Raw genomic sequence first — 15,271 nt, forward strand, 5'->3', positions numbered from 1 at the left:
TTATCCGTTTGCCTACTGAGGGCATCTTGGTTGCTTCCAAATGTTGGCAATTATGAATAAAGCTGCTATAAACATTTGTGTGCAATTTTTGTGTGGACCTAACTTCAACTCATTTGGGTAAATACCAAGGAGCATGACTGCTCGATACCATGGTAAGAGAATGTTTAATTCTGACAAACTGTCTTCCAAAGTGTCTGTACCATTTTACATTCCCACCAACAATGAATGACAGTCCCTGTTGCTCCATTATCTATGCCAGCATTTGGTGTTGTCAGTATTTTGGATTCTGGCCATTCTTATAGGGGTGTAGTGGGATCATGGTTGTTTTAATTTGCAATTCCCTAATGACATATGATGTTGGGCATCTTTTCATATGCTCATTTCCCATCTATATAATCTTCTTCAGTGAGGTGTCTAAGGTCTTTTACTCATTTTTAACTTGGGGTGTTAAGGGACTTCCCTGGTGGCACAGTGGTTAAGAATCTGCCTGCCAACGCAGGGGACACGGGTTCGAGCCCTGGTCCGGGAAGATCTCACGTGCCACAGAGCAACTAAGGCCCTGTGCCACAACTATGGAGCCCATGTGCCACAACTACTGAAGCCCAAGCACCTAGAGCCTGTGCTCTGCAATGAGAAGCCACCGCAATGAGAAGCCCAAACACCACAACAAAGAGTAGGCCCCGCTCGAAGCAACAAGAGAAAGCCTGCACGCAGCAACGAAGACCCAATGCAACGAAAAATTAAATAAATAAAATTGGGGTGTTTAATTGAGGCATTGCTTTACTATCTCTGGGACCCACTGTTTCAAATGGGAAGGTGACAACAATTCAAATCATTGTTCTTCTGTGTGTAATATGTACTTTATCTCTGGCTGCTTTCAAGATTCTCTTTTTCTTTTGTTTTTGGCAGTTTGACTACGATGTGCCTATGCTTGGTTTTCCACTGTATTTAAAACCTGCTTAGTTAGGGCTTACTGATATTTCTAAATTTGAAAATTTGTGTTTCACAGATTTGGGGAACATATCAGCCATCATTTCTTCATTTTTTTTTTAATGGCCCCTTCTCTCTCTTTCTTCTCTCCTACTGGTATTCTAATTGTACATATGGTAGAACTTTTTACATTGTTCCACAGGTCATTGAGGCTCTTCATTTTTTACCAATCTTTTTTTTTTTTTTCAGATTGGCTTATATCAAGTTAACCAACTCTTTCTCCTGTCATTGCCTATCTGTTATTAATCTCATCCAATTTTAAAAAATTGAAATATAGTTGATGTACAATATGTTAGTTTCAGGTGCATTACAGTGGTTTGACATTTGCATACATTATGAAATGATCACCACCATAAATCTGGTAACCGTCTGTCCCTACACAAAGTTATCACAATATTATTGACAACGTTTTTTATGTTGTATATTACACCCCTGTGGCTTTATTTATTTTATAACTAGAGGTTTATAGCTCTTAATCCCCTTCACCTATTTCCCCTCTCCAACCTCCCTCTCCTGTGGCAACCACCCATTTTTTTGTCTGTATCTATAAGTCTGGTTTGATTTTTAAACTTCAGATATTGTATTTTTCAGTTCCAGAATTTTTTGTGCAGTTTCAACTTCTCTGAGATTTCTTACCTTTTCATTCATTACAAGTATATTTTCCCCTATGCCCTTGAGCATAGAAATAAGCTGCTTTAAAGTCCTTATCTGCTAATTTCAACATCTGAGTTATCTTGGGGTTGGTCTTCATTGATTGCTTTTCCTCTTGACTATAAGTCACATTTTCTTTTTTTTTCTCCCGTACGTATAGTATTTTAGGACTGAATCCCAGACTTTGTGAACGGTTATGTTGTAGAGATTATGAATTCTGTTTTGTTCCTCTAAAAAGTACTGATTTTTCATTTTAGTTAGTTTTCATTTGTCTAGAATGAAAATTCCAAATTCTGTTTCCTCTGCATTGGGCAGTAGCTAGATTATCCATTCAGTTATTTTACCTCTATCGAGGGTGCTTGGCGTCAATCCTGTATAGCTTAGTAGTCTGCCAGAGATTTGGGCAGGGTTTATACAATTAGGGCTCCTCCTCTGTGGTTCTCTCCTGGGATATCTTCCCAGTTTTCAGTTGCTACAGTCACCCTGAACTCAGTTCTCTCCTTCCTCATCCAATAAGACTGGTTTCTATCCAAGTTTTACCTACCTCCATATAACAGCAAGTGTAGCCTGCCCATGGGTGAAAAGCTATACAAATAACAGGAAACCTTTTCAAATGATCACTCTTCTCTTTGCTACAGTGGAAACAGCATTGGAAGTGGGAATTTTAGGGCCTGTATTAAGACCCTAGCCTGGCCACTTTCTAGCTATGTTTACTTTGGGTTAGTTCTCAGACACCATTTCCTCATTCTAAAATGGGAGTAAGAATGTTTGCTTCATGGTGTTGTTAAGAGTATCAAGTGAGATAATACGTGAGATAAGGAAAATAGGCTAAGAAGGGCTAGATGATGTCCTATCTAAGTGGTAGGAGTAATTGGTTACTCCAGATCTGTCCATGCTTTTTCTGCTATGCCATATTGCTTCCATCTTTCTAATGACTAGCAGCTCCACCTTTCCCTCCCAAAGACACTTCCAAGTACCTACCATGATCTAATTACCAAACTGAGCACCAAGAACACAGTAAGCCAAAGTCCTTGCCCTCAAGAAGTTCCAAGTACCGTTCCCTTCTTATAAGTGTTGACTGCCCTACAGTTTATGTCTGATTTTGGTCACTCTCAGTGCCTTCAGATAGCTGTTTTGTTATATTCTGTTCAGTCTGTAATTGTAATCTATAGGAGGGGTTGGCCTGATACAACCTATCTACTGTTACCAGAAGCAGAACTGCTATCTATGGATTTTTGGCTTTGCTATCTAGCTGCTCAGTCTGTTTTTATGCCATGATATTTAGAGAAATTAGAAAACTATGCTGTCCCACTGCCTCCATCCTCCCAAAATCATGTGCTATTTATTTTAATAATAAATGAAATAAAATACTGACTAGAATCTATTACTCAGAATCCTTGTCCAGATTTCTTTTGCTTCTAAAAGGCAAAAATACTTGGTCTGAATTTAATTGCTCCAGAGTTAGGGACCAGTAGTGTAGTAGTATAACTACCCTCCTCCCACCCCTCCATACCTGATGTTTTCTTGGCTATACCCTGATCGGGTAATGCTCCAAATTTCCGATGCTCTTCATACCAGTCATTCACTGTCATAGATGCCAGACTTGGGTAACAAGCTCCAAATACTCTGCAAGAATCACACTGCATTTAGAAAAGTAAACATAAATAGCTCTATTAAAAAGCCTCTTCTCTTTAGTGATAAATCCTGTGTCTGTTTCATCCTTGCTCCCCTACCCAGCTATCTTCTGGGGGATTTGTGCAAACTGCTGTTAGGATATGTAAAAAGAGGCATCCAGGAAGGAGAATTAAAGGCAAGAGCTTTCATGAGAAGATAAATAGCCCAGAATCATCTCTCAGTAAGCAATCCTGGAGGCTAACGCCCCACAGAGGAGTGATGATACGATGGAAGGAGTATTTATACTTGGAGGGTATAAAAGATACACAGAGGAAGAAGACTCTTCTGCCACCCTATGGAAAAGCATCCCAAAACTCAGAATTAAAACCTAGATAGGCAAACATGTCCTTTTGAGAACTGTAGCTGAAGGAAACAGTGGGAAACAATTTTAAGGTCTACAATTCTCCCTTAGATTCTTTACTTCTTTCTGTTTTTAATTAGTTAATTAATTAATTTTTGTTGGTTTCCTTTCTAGCCTATTTTTAAGCTCGAGTTTGTGAGAGAAATGTCTGATGAAGACAGACAGAGAAAGTATCAGAAGAGATAATATCCCTCTGATGAAAGAACAGCCTCCCCAGGTGAAGCCATTACCTTCTGTTACTCATGCACTGTAAATGAACCATAAAAGCATGGGGCTTGCAAAGGCAACCCACTTTTTAATACTACCTACTTGGCTTGGACCATGTTCCGAGTGAGAACAAACGGTTTCACTGGACGCCTGTCCTGACGAGATGAGTGAAAAGTTGATGCCTAAAAAGGAAATTAATTATCAGAAGTGTACTTGTCATTCTGCCCACCCCACTATGCAGGCTCTTATGTCTTTAGGTGCTTGAAAAGCCCTATTTATCAGTCTCTAAAATATATCTGCAGAATACTAATGGTGGAGGTTGGTTAGCTCTCCTGAGGTGGCCCAAGTATCTTGCTGGAAAGGAAGGAAGAGAAAGCTCTCCCAGGAATCATTTCACCACAAGTGAAAAATTACTTGACTTTAAAATACTCCCCTCCAAAGAGGAAGATTCCAAAGCCTTCTTCCATGTTCTATCTAAAACCCTTGAGCTGAATTTGAAGCCCCTTTCCTTAGCCTGGCCTTCAGTGCTAAAGCTGAATTATGAAGACCCTTCTGCTAAAACCTTGTCCAATGTAATTTTGCTATTAACTGTCATGAGCTCCCTAGGATGTTTTAGAAGTGGATGTTCCTAAATGCAAGGGGGGGGGGAAGAATGGGTTAGTATCTTTCATATATAGGTGTATAGAAATGTTTCAAGGAAACTTGGCTGTCCAGGGGCACACCAAAACAAAGAAAAGATCAAAGAAAAGATGTTCACTTGGTTCTAAACTCCATCACTTCCAGAGCCAATCCCAATACCAAATGAGAGAGCATAAAAACAAAAAAACTAAGGAGATGGGAGGATCCAGAAGAGTCCAGCCTCATGATGCTTGAAAACCACTGATTTAGATATGCCCAAGGGGCCTTAAGGCTTTAGAATACTAATTGTTCATTCTTTGATCCTTTCACACGAGAAACTAGGTTGATGTTACCCTGAGGCAAAAGCTCCTGGGCTAATCAGTGAAAATCGAATTAGCAAGAGGTTTCTCTGAGGACTTAAATGCCTGCGACTAGCTGATAAATTGAACTCAATTCATGTTATATTGTGAACCAAAAAAAAATTGGCAGCAGAGCCTAATATTTTGAAGTAGCAGCTCCAAAACACATTTATGATCTTTAGAGACAGCCAAAGTGCCGTTACAACAAGTTTTCTTTACCAATATGCCCGACATTTTGTGCACAGAGATGTCCTTGCTGTGTTTCATACTTGGGTGACCTAAGGTGTGAGAGTGTATCATTGTGTAAGGTTAAATCCTGGTTTCTCCCCCAACCTAAACACATTCCATGTCTTTTGCTTTATCTTCTTTTTACTCTTTTCTCTTTCTCAAGTTACACTCTTCTTCTTCATTCCCATCCTATCCCTCTTCCTGTTTATTACAGTCAAGTACAGGTTTTCAAGGCCCACCTCCCTATGCCTTCCTTCAGCAGTCATGACTGCTCACAGCCCAAACCAATTTTCACTTCAGAGAAGCCTCTCTCCCTCCTGGCATGTCACAAAATTACAAAAGACTGGAAGTGTGTTACAGGTTAGAAAGCAGTGGGGAACAATACTATAAGCTAGAAAGAAAGCTATCCTAGTGAACCTTCAGCCTTCCTCCACTAATCTTAATAAGAACAATGATTTTATGGAGACTTAAAAGGATTTTAATTCGATTACTCTCCTCTAGAAGATTCAAATCTCTGACAGTAGCTTTTTTAGCAATATAGACAGTGACGAGGCTTACCTCTTTTGAAGAGTCTTTTCCTCTCAAGATCTTTATCTCCTGGTCAATGCTCTCAATCTCTTCTAAGCTGATACAAATCCACCTTCGAAGGTGAAGGAGGTAATATTCACGAACACGCTCATCATCTGCTTGACCACTTTCCACAGCAGATTTCAGTGCAGACAACCTATGCTCCACCTCCTTCTTCTGCTTGTATCTGTTCCACAGAAACGCATTACCATGAACTTAAAAATAAAGAGGTGTTCCTTCAAAAGAAGGCCACAATACAATTTTAACTTTACAAATGACCGGGTACACCGATTTCCATTTAGGCAAAAATACAGATTCTATACCTCAGAATTTGCCACCAAGGCAGTTCTCTCAAGACTACAAGGCAAGGAAGGTATCAGCAGAAGCTGAGAAATACATTCTGAAACTAGAAAAATATCAAAGTAACCTGATCTGAGCAACTCTTCCCATCATATTTTGAGATGGGAGTGTCTTAGTAATTTTATGACATCAACCTTTACTAGGTTGGGTGCTTAGTATATACAATGTCTATTTGGGAATTACAGCTTCAAATAGTCATAGAATCTTAGGGGTCATTTACCTGCCATTGATGCAGGAATTCCTTGTGAAACAGCCTAAAAAATGGTCATCTCTTCTTTTCTTCTGGGCAAAACATTTCCAACTCCTCTAACTCATCCTAGTATAATCTGAAGACTCATATCCACCCTGCCTGCTTTTTTCAAGATGCCTTCTAGTATGTCACCTATCACTCACTGGACAACTATTTACTGAGTACCTATTGCGTGACAGGTACTGTTCTCAGTGCTTGAGACACAACAGTGCATACAAGAAAGTCCTTGCTCTCCTTAAGCCTTCAATCTAGTGTGAGAAGACAGACAAAAAGAAATAGATGAGTCAGGTGGTGGTGAGGTGCTCTGAAGAAGCAAAAAAAGCAAGGTAATGTGGATAGAGTGATGGTGCGAAAGTAGGGGTGATCAGGAGAGACTTCTTTGAAGACATGACATTTGAGCAAAGACTTCAAGGAAATAAGGATGGAAGCCATGCCAGTATCTGAAACAGTGTTCTAAGGGGGAAAAGCAAATATGAAGGTCCTGGGGTGGGAGAGTGCTGGCCTGACATCTTTGAGAAATAGCAAGGAGGTCAGTGTGGTTGGCATGGAGTGAAGAATAATAGGAAGTGAGGTCAGAGAGATAGTCAGGGCCATAATTTGTAGAACCCTGTAGGCCAAGAAGACACGAAATATCAAACGTCATGATATTTTGAGAAGAGAAAGCCACTGGAAGCTTTAAAATAGAATACATGAAATGAACATTTTTTTAATGGACTACTCTGTTGTGTGTAGACTTGGGGGGGTGGGAGGCAAGGGTGGAGCAGGAAAATCAATTAAGAGGGTATTGCCACAATCCAAGTGAGAGACAGTGACTTGAAATAGGGAGGTGGTGAGATGTGGACATAATTAAAATATAACAGTATTTGCTGATTTATTGGATGTAAAGTCTTGAGGCAGAGAGGAACCAAGGGAAAACTCCACAACTTCCAAGAGAAGTATCTTGAAATATCTATGTCTGGAACCCCACTCTAGACATCCAGAACCAGACGCTCCTCTGTGGGCGTTCACCCAAATCTGAAGTTCTTAACCTGAGGTCCATGGACAGAGTTTGGAGAGAGGGGTGTTCTTGAACTCCCCCAAATTTTGTATAGAATTCTACGTGTATGTTTCTTCTTCTTCTTTTTTTTTTTTTTTTTTTACTGGGGAGAGGTTAAGGAGGACCACGACCCACAAAAAGTCAAGAACCTCCCCTCTGGAAACATTCTTTATTATAAAAACTTTGAGGCTCTTCTGCTTCTTTTAATCAACAAGTGGGCACTTTATGTAATGTTACAAATAACTGTCACAGCACCATCACAGGTGGCCTTCTGAGTCAAACACTACACAGGTCAATTCCTAGTTCATGAATGCTATTACAGATATCACTTGAGAACACTTAACTCTGGTGCCACTCCTACCCCCACCCTCTTTCCTGGATGCACCTAAGTCAGGGAAAAAAAACTATATATATATATATATATATATATATATATATATATATATATGTATATATATATATATATATATATATATATATACACACACACACACATACATACACACACACACACGCACGCACGCACATATATATATCAGGGCCTTAGAATGTATGTAATCAAGGGTATATTCTTGGTTAGTCTACTGGGCCTTTGAATAAGGTTCCTGTGCTTCCTTTCCCATCCTCTGCATGCATGTGGTCTAGTCACACTCTCTGGTCTTTCCTTCTTCTCTACTTCCTTTGCTTCTATGACTTTGCTCCTAGTCATCTTTGGGACTTCTAAGTTCCTGAACTCCTATTCTTTGAGGCCAGTATTTTTTAAACCTTTCTGTCTTAGCAGAAGAACCCTTTCTTCTTATGAGAGCTTATAGTAATAAAAAAAAAAGTAATAAAAGATAAAATCCGCCCTGTTTAAATCAGAGGAGGGCTCCCAACATGCCCCCTACCCAGGCACTGTGGTGGAATCTTAGGGCTCGAAGGAACAGATTGTAAACCACTGTCCTAGACCTGTGTTACTGTTCTAGATTTCCTATGGTGAGACACTGCATGCGAACACTCCCTATCACCCTAGAATTCCCCACTGCCTGTCACCCTTCTGACTCTGGGCAACTTTCATCATTCATTCCCCTTTTCTGTCCCCAAGCTGCTGAAGAGAGGTAACGAATTACAAATTTGTGTCAAATGAGTCAACCACAAATTCATATGATCAAACTTCAGTGGAACGGTCACTCTTGTTCAGCTTTTTGTTCATCTTTTGTGGATTCCATGCCACCATCATGCTCACCAGATGGCCAGCCAATGTAGAAATTCAATTTCCCTTTTTACCTTAAAATCTCTATAGCTTCACCTTTCCTCCTCTCCTCTTGCCTTTAAGGAGCTACTGTTGTCTTTACCATTCCACTTTGGCTATAAATCCTGTCCCCACCCACATTCTTCCAAGCCTCACTCAATCAATCATCCGCCCTGTCATTAGCAGTTACAATTTTTCACTCTACTGGTGCCTTTCCCCTATCCTAGAAACACCTTCCCTCAATCCATGTTCTGCCTTTTCAAATGACCACTCTTCTCTCTTTTCTAAACAGCAATAGAACTGGGAATTTGAAGACCTGAGTTTAATGCCTGGCCACTTACCAGCCATGTAACTTTGGAGAAGTCAGTACTCAGAGCCTATTTCCTTATTTCTAAAATGGGATAATATCTGCTTCACGGGGCTGTTAAGAGGATCAAATGAACAATATTCATGAAAGTGCTTTGTAAGCAGCAATATATTGTTATCTGATGGGAAAAATTGACGTTAAGGAGGGCTAGATGATGCCCATCTACTAGGTGGCAGAAATTGGACTGGTCACCCCAGGTCTGACTCCAAAGCCCAGGCTTTTTCTGCTATACTATATTGCTTCCATCTTTCTGATGACCACTCTGTCCTTCCCAAAGATACCTCAAGTACCTACTATGATACAATTACTGGTTGGGTACCCAGGATATAATTAGGATACTAAGGATATAATTAGTTAAGGTCTCTGACCTCTAGAAGTTCCAAGTCTAGAAAATAACAGATTGTTATGCCCTTATAAGTAACATAAACTAAGTGCTACAGTATCTGGGAGGGGAGACAGGTAGAGAGAAGCTTCAAAGAGGACATGACATTTGTTCTCTCTCTTCCCCAGGCTTCTTTCTATAAGTACTTTTACCTGTATCTTGTTGAGTCTCTTACCTCTGCTCTTTCTTTCCTCTTCTTTCTCCCTTAATTTGCCCCAAGGTTTTGCCCTTGACTTTTTTTTTTCTCTCTACATGTTTTTTCTTGGCAAACTATCCACATCCAGTGACACTCCTGAATTTTTAGCACTAGCAGCAAAACAGTCTGATAAGTTTTAGTTACACATTTACATCTGTCTATAGACATGGCTGTCCAGTTGTCACTTTAGGACCTAAATTCAGTAAATCTAAAACTAGACTCATTACTTACCCAGCTTCTACTTCTCCATTTCTGTCGAAAGAATGTAGGTAGAGTTAATCAAGACTTATGCCTCAAAGATGGGAATTAGAGTAGAGAAGATATGTGAAGAAACAGGTTTTGAGGGAGAGAGAGCACATACCATTCAGGTGTTTTATGTAGGATGGCCTCAGTGTGTAAAGTCCTGAGGTGGGGGATGGAGGACTTACAGAAATTAAATAAGGATTTGAACAATTTGTTTTCTAATCATATAAATGCTTCTTGCAAAACTAATATCTCTGATAGTTGTAACTTCATTTCTATCACTTCTTCCCAGTTGAAGTACTCTTATAACACGTTAACTTGTCTTTCTGCCCCTCTCTTCCCTTTCAATGTCCCATACACCTCACGTCCTTACAGTCCTCCAACCATACTACTCTTAGGTTCTGACAAATCAGACTATTCTCCATTTCCTGTACATACCTCCAACTACCCTGCCTTGGGCTTTTGCTCATATTGTTCCCCCCTGCTTGACAAGAATAAATACTTTTTGAGCACCTTCTATATACCAAGCCCTGTGCTAGACATACCACAGAGAACAAGAGAGAAATGGCTACTGCTTTCATGGAGTATACATTCCAGTAGGGGAGAAAGACAAAGCCCAGAAAGACAGATAAACGAAGAGCATTCCATGCAAAGAGAACAACATGCACAAAGACTCTGTAGAAGGAAAGGACTGGATCTGTTCGGAACTGAAAGAAGGCTATTACGGCAGCAGTCTAGTGAACAAGGGGAGTATGATATATGACGAGATTGTAGAGAGGCAGATGCCAGATCATCCAGGTCTTTATAGTTAACGGCTTGGATATTTCAGGTGAGAGATGCTGGTGGCCTAGAGGAAGGTATGACAGTGGAGAGAGAAACAGAAGGACATAAGGTACATTTTGTAGCTAGAACTGGCAGGCCTTGTTGATGGACTGGATGTGGCAATTCAGAAGGGAGGAACTGAAGCTAACTCTGAGGTTTCTGGTTTAAAACCTGGGTGAGTGGTGGTCTGCTTATTGAGATGGTAAAGACATAAGTGTGGGGGCACATTTGGGGATTAAAAAGCCAGCCGTTCAATTTAAGGCATGTTAAGTTTGAGATGTCTGTGAAACATCCACGTATGGTGTTCAAAGTCAGGAGAGGTCTGGGTTAGTGATATAAATATGGGAGCCATTAGCGAAAAGATAGTGTTGGTATCTCATCTGTCAGGCATTAAAAAAAAAAAAAAAAAAGTTCAAAGATCAAGCTTTCTAACCAAAGAAATGCAAATCAAAACAATGAGGTATCTTTCCTGCTTGCCCATCTGGATTTTCTAAGTGTTGCCATTCAGTACTGTTGCAGTGGGACATACTTTGAAACTTTGTTATTGTGGAAAGCAATATAATTACCATCAAGAGTCAAAATATTCAAACCCTTTGATTTAGCCACTGGTTCTTCTAGAAATCTGTCCTACAGGAACAGTGACAGATGCAGTTATGTTTCCTCGTAACATTACTTAGAATAGCAAATAAAACATCAACCCATAAACAGGCTAAGCATTTGACAATATTAGTTTAAATAATTATGATATGACTGTTAAGCTGGAATACTATTTAACCATTAAATACCATGGCTTCAAAAGACATGGGGAAATCAAAACAGGATGTTAGGTTTAAAAAAAAGGATTAAAAAAATCTATATTTATGGTATTCTTCCGAATTTATTAATTATAATAACTATATATCCGGAAGGAAATAAATCAGATAGTTAACAAAGATCATCTCTGAGTGCTAGGATGAAGACTTATTTTTAATTTAAAAAATGTTCTGTTTTCCAACTTTCTACAATGAGTATTATTACTTTTACATTCAGGCTAACCTGTATTTTGCAATGTTTAACCATCCTTCTAGTCTCACCTCAAATGCCACTACATTCGGAAACCTTTTCCTTAACCCTCCAACCAGATGTGATCACTCCCTGGTCTTTGTCCATAACACCATTTGTATCTCTCTAGTGCATTTACAGTCTTTTTTTTTTTTTTTTTTGGATATATTATGATTATTTGGATACCAAACTCACTGTTTAAACTACCTGTTATATCCCAAGGGGCTGCCCCTACCTTCTTACAAAGGACATGATACTGAATTCCACTTCATATCAGTCTATCCCATTTCCTCAAAAATTATTCTCTGTCGCTCACTAGCTCTTAACCATACTTTATTATTCTTTAAAGCCCTTACCACCTAAAATCACATTTTTATTTACTAGCTTACTGTCTGCCTCCTCCACCAAAACAAGAGCTCCATGAGGGCATATGGACTTTGTCTGGATCTCCATTACTTAGCACACAGTAAAGTCTCAATAAATATGTTAACTGAATCAATCACTTTTCAGCTCTCTAGACCAGGCCTCTCCTCTGAGCTTCATGCTACAGATACCTTGACTTGAATGTCTCCTAGGCACCTTAAATGCAACATGTCTCAATATACAACTCATACTCTCCCCTATCTGTTCTTCCTCTTCTATCCCCCCATCTCAATGAGTTCCACAGCCAACCACCTACATCAGAAACGTGGACATCTTCCTTGCTGCTTCCTTCTACCCTACCTGTCACAACTAATTGATCGTTTTCTGCAGATTCAACCCTATAAATAAATATATCCCCTCCATCCCTTCTGCCATTGCACTAGTAAGGTCTCATCACCTCTGTGACCTACCCGGATCTAATCTTCTCCCTCAGAATGCTTCCTAACTGCTGCCAGAGTATGCTAGTTAAAATGCAAATATGACCTTGCTACTCTTTAAGGAAAAAAAAAAAAACAAAAAACCTCCAGTGGATCCCTAGTCACCAAACAAATCTCAAGCTCTTTAGCATGGCCTAGTAATAGGTAACATTTATAGACTATTTACTAGGTAATACATACTGTGCTAGCTGTTTTATGTGGTTTATTTTATTAATGCCTCTTAACCCTATGAGATAGGTACCACTGTTACTTAGACTTCACATATGAGGAAACCTGAGACTCAGACAGGTTACATAAGTTACCCAAAGTCCAATGGCTTATAAGTAAAGCTGGGTCTCAAACCCAGGTCTCTCATTCCACGACCTGTACTCAGCTACAAAGATATGACAATAGCTGACTTTGAGTGCTTACTGTATCAGACAATGTAAGAGCTTTTTATGCATTTCTCTTCTATCTTATAGGACCTATTATTATCCAATTTGACATCTGGGGAAATTAAGGCACCGAGGGATTAAGCGACCTACGCAAAATCAGAATGATTAAATTTTGGAGCTGGGATTCAAACCCCCTTCCCAAGTTCTCAGGAACAAGGTCGTTCTTTCACCTTCCTCACACCCTAAGCTCTCCTTGGTCTGAACCCTACAAATTCTTCAGCATCATTCTTTCCCCTCCTTCACCACCCACTTTGTGTTCTAGCATCACCTAATTGCTTATGGTTGTTCCCCACCCCAGCACTGCGGTCTTTAATGTCCCTGTAGCTTTACTAATGCTATTATCTCTGCTGGCTAAAGCCCTCCTTTCCTCTTCCTCTAGATGATACTCCTATTTATCCTTAAGCAACTCATCACAGGAGTCACCTCGTCCAGGGAGACTTCTCCTCTCTCCTGCTCCCTCTTTGGTTAGGTGCCCCTCCTGTCTGCTCTCATGATACCTTGTGCATTTCCCTATCACATCATTTTATAATTTATACTGTTTCTATGCCTCTTTTCCTCACCACACCGTATGCTCCTCCAAGGCAGAGACCACCCATATTCATACAAACGCCCATACTCAGTTTGAATCCCCAGTGCCTAGCAGAGCTCCTAAACACTGTGAGCACTCTTTTTAAAAAAAACTAAACTAAGAGAGTAAGCAAGGTGTTCAAGGTCACATAATGAAGCTATGCCAATACTAAGATTAGTTCAGGATGTTACACATCTCATCCAGTATTGTTAGAACAGAGCTTCTCAATCAATTGACCATAAGTGGACTATAGCTACAAGATATTTGTGCCCTTCAGAGATACTTACCTCACTGTACCATGTGGGTATTGCTGTGCTGTGATGTGGGAGAGACTGGGAGACACTCTGCTAAACTACATTGCTGTTGTTGGCAACCATAAGGTGCTAGGGGTTTGACAGTTAGGTATGATCATTTCAACCAAGGCAGAGGTTTCTTGAAAAACTCAGGAGTTTGCTCTCACCAGGGCCTATGCTAAATAAGAACCCAAGAGTGACACACACCATTGTTTCCCACCACCCCAGGAAAAAAAAAAAAAACAAACATGCACCCCTCCCCCGCAACAGCACTGCCATTGGGCAGTCCTCAAATGACCCACCTCTCTCTTCTAGCCTGTCTCTGAGATGCCATAGCAACGAGGCTAGAATAGGGCAAGGAGGAATTAGCAGTGTTATTTTCAGCGGAGTTGGTCTTGGTTTTGGGCAGCTCAAACTCTGCCACATGATAGTATTGGCACTGAGTTAAGTAGTTTAAAAAGTGTTCTCGAGCCCACTGCAAATGATCTAGGCGCTTGCCGGGGTTGACTTGTTTCATGGCGAATGCTCCTTGAAATGCTGGCACCATCAGGTACTTCAGATCGCAGGAGGCAATCTCTTCCAAATCTTCATTTCGGCTGGAAAGAGCAAAGAGGAGGCTGTGAAGTCTGGCTGGGCATTCAAACTCTGGCCCTGGCTTCCTGGGGGAGGGAAGGGCTGGGGTGGATGTGGGGGTGGGACAAAGGGAGGAGGCACCGGGAACAGCTGCCAGTTTTCTTCATTGACAGTGGCTGAGCGCTCACACCCAGTGCCTATGCAAATAGCCAACACTAGGGAACCGAGTCGTGTGATATTAAGTATCTCGGAAGAGACGTGGAGAATGTAAACAATGTACACAAGGTCGCAGTGGGAGGAAGGAAAGAAAGGCTCCGGGTTTTAAAGTTCTCCTGCACCCAGGATCAATGGTTCCGCCCTTGGTAACTATTATTACCTACTTTCTCAGTCGTACTACCCTCTCCCCATACCTGAACAAGTCGAGCTCCAATAACATTTCGGCAGCCTTCTTCAGGAGGGCCAGTCCCTTGAACACCTTAGCTTGGATGATCTGGGAGCCGGCGGGTTCAGTCGCGACTTCCACTTCATCCAGAAGCTGCTTGCTGGTTTTGAACAGCTCGGGGAGCCGCGGCAGCGGTAACGCGCCTACGGCCGTTGCCATCTTGGGGCAAGGAAGAACACAGAAGACCTCACTTCCGGCCCTGGGACAGATGGGCTGGGCTGCCAGCAACGAAACCGGAAGGGGCGTAACATTGGTCCAGTGGCTCCATTGTTACCTAAGCGTCGGACAACTGCCAGAAGCCGCTGTTAGCTAAACCTAGCAACCGTTTCCATGGACTCATTTTACCAGGCTGCCTATTACCGGTAGTAGGCATCTGTTACAGACACACAACGCGCAAACAAACAAGCAAACCCTAGGTGCTGCTTTACGCGTGTCTACTCGTCGCCGATGTGCTTTCAATGTAAAATATACACCGGATTTTGAGAACTTATTACGAAAAAATAATGTAAAATATCTCA

General features: G+C 40.9%; 1 protein-coding gene across 2 annotated transcripts in view; it reads right to left on the reverse strand.

The window, feature by feature from the left end:
- Positions 1-14,947, reverse strand: part of LOC309654029 (immunoglobulin-binding protein 1-like) — a 36,185-nt gene extending 21,238 nt beyond the window's left edge. Inside the window, exons 1-5 of one of the 2 annotated variants that reach the window (XM_082478689.1) lie at positions 14,722-14,943; positions 14,041-14,334; positions 5,647-5,842; positions 3,986-4,065; positions 3,155-3,267 (exon numbers count right to left, since the gene is read on the reverse strand). In XM_082478689.1, the coding sequence (XP_082334815.1) occupies positions 3,155-3,267; positions 3,986-4,065; positions 5,647-5,842; positions 14,041-14,334; positions 14,722-14,912 (874 nt within the window). In that variant the 5' untranslated portion in view covers positions 14,913-14,943. Of the gene's footprint in view, positions 1-3,154; positions 3,268-3,985; positions 4,066-5,646; positions 5,843-14,040; positions 14,335-14,721 lie in introns of both variants that reach the window. The other variant, XM_082478690.1, reaches the window with a different exon arrangement.
- Between the last annotated feature and the right edge of the window lie 324 nt (positions 14,948-15,271).

Source organism: Balaenoptera physalus, assembly GCF_965194825.1.
Source record: "Balaenoptera physalus genome assembly, contig: HAP1_SCAFFOLD_1751, whole genome shotgun sequence".
In the NCBI taxonomy this organism is placed as follows: domain Eukaryota; kingdom Metazoa; phylum Chordata; class Mammalia; order Artiodactyla; family Balaenopteridae; genus Balaenoptera; species Balaenoptera physalus.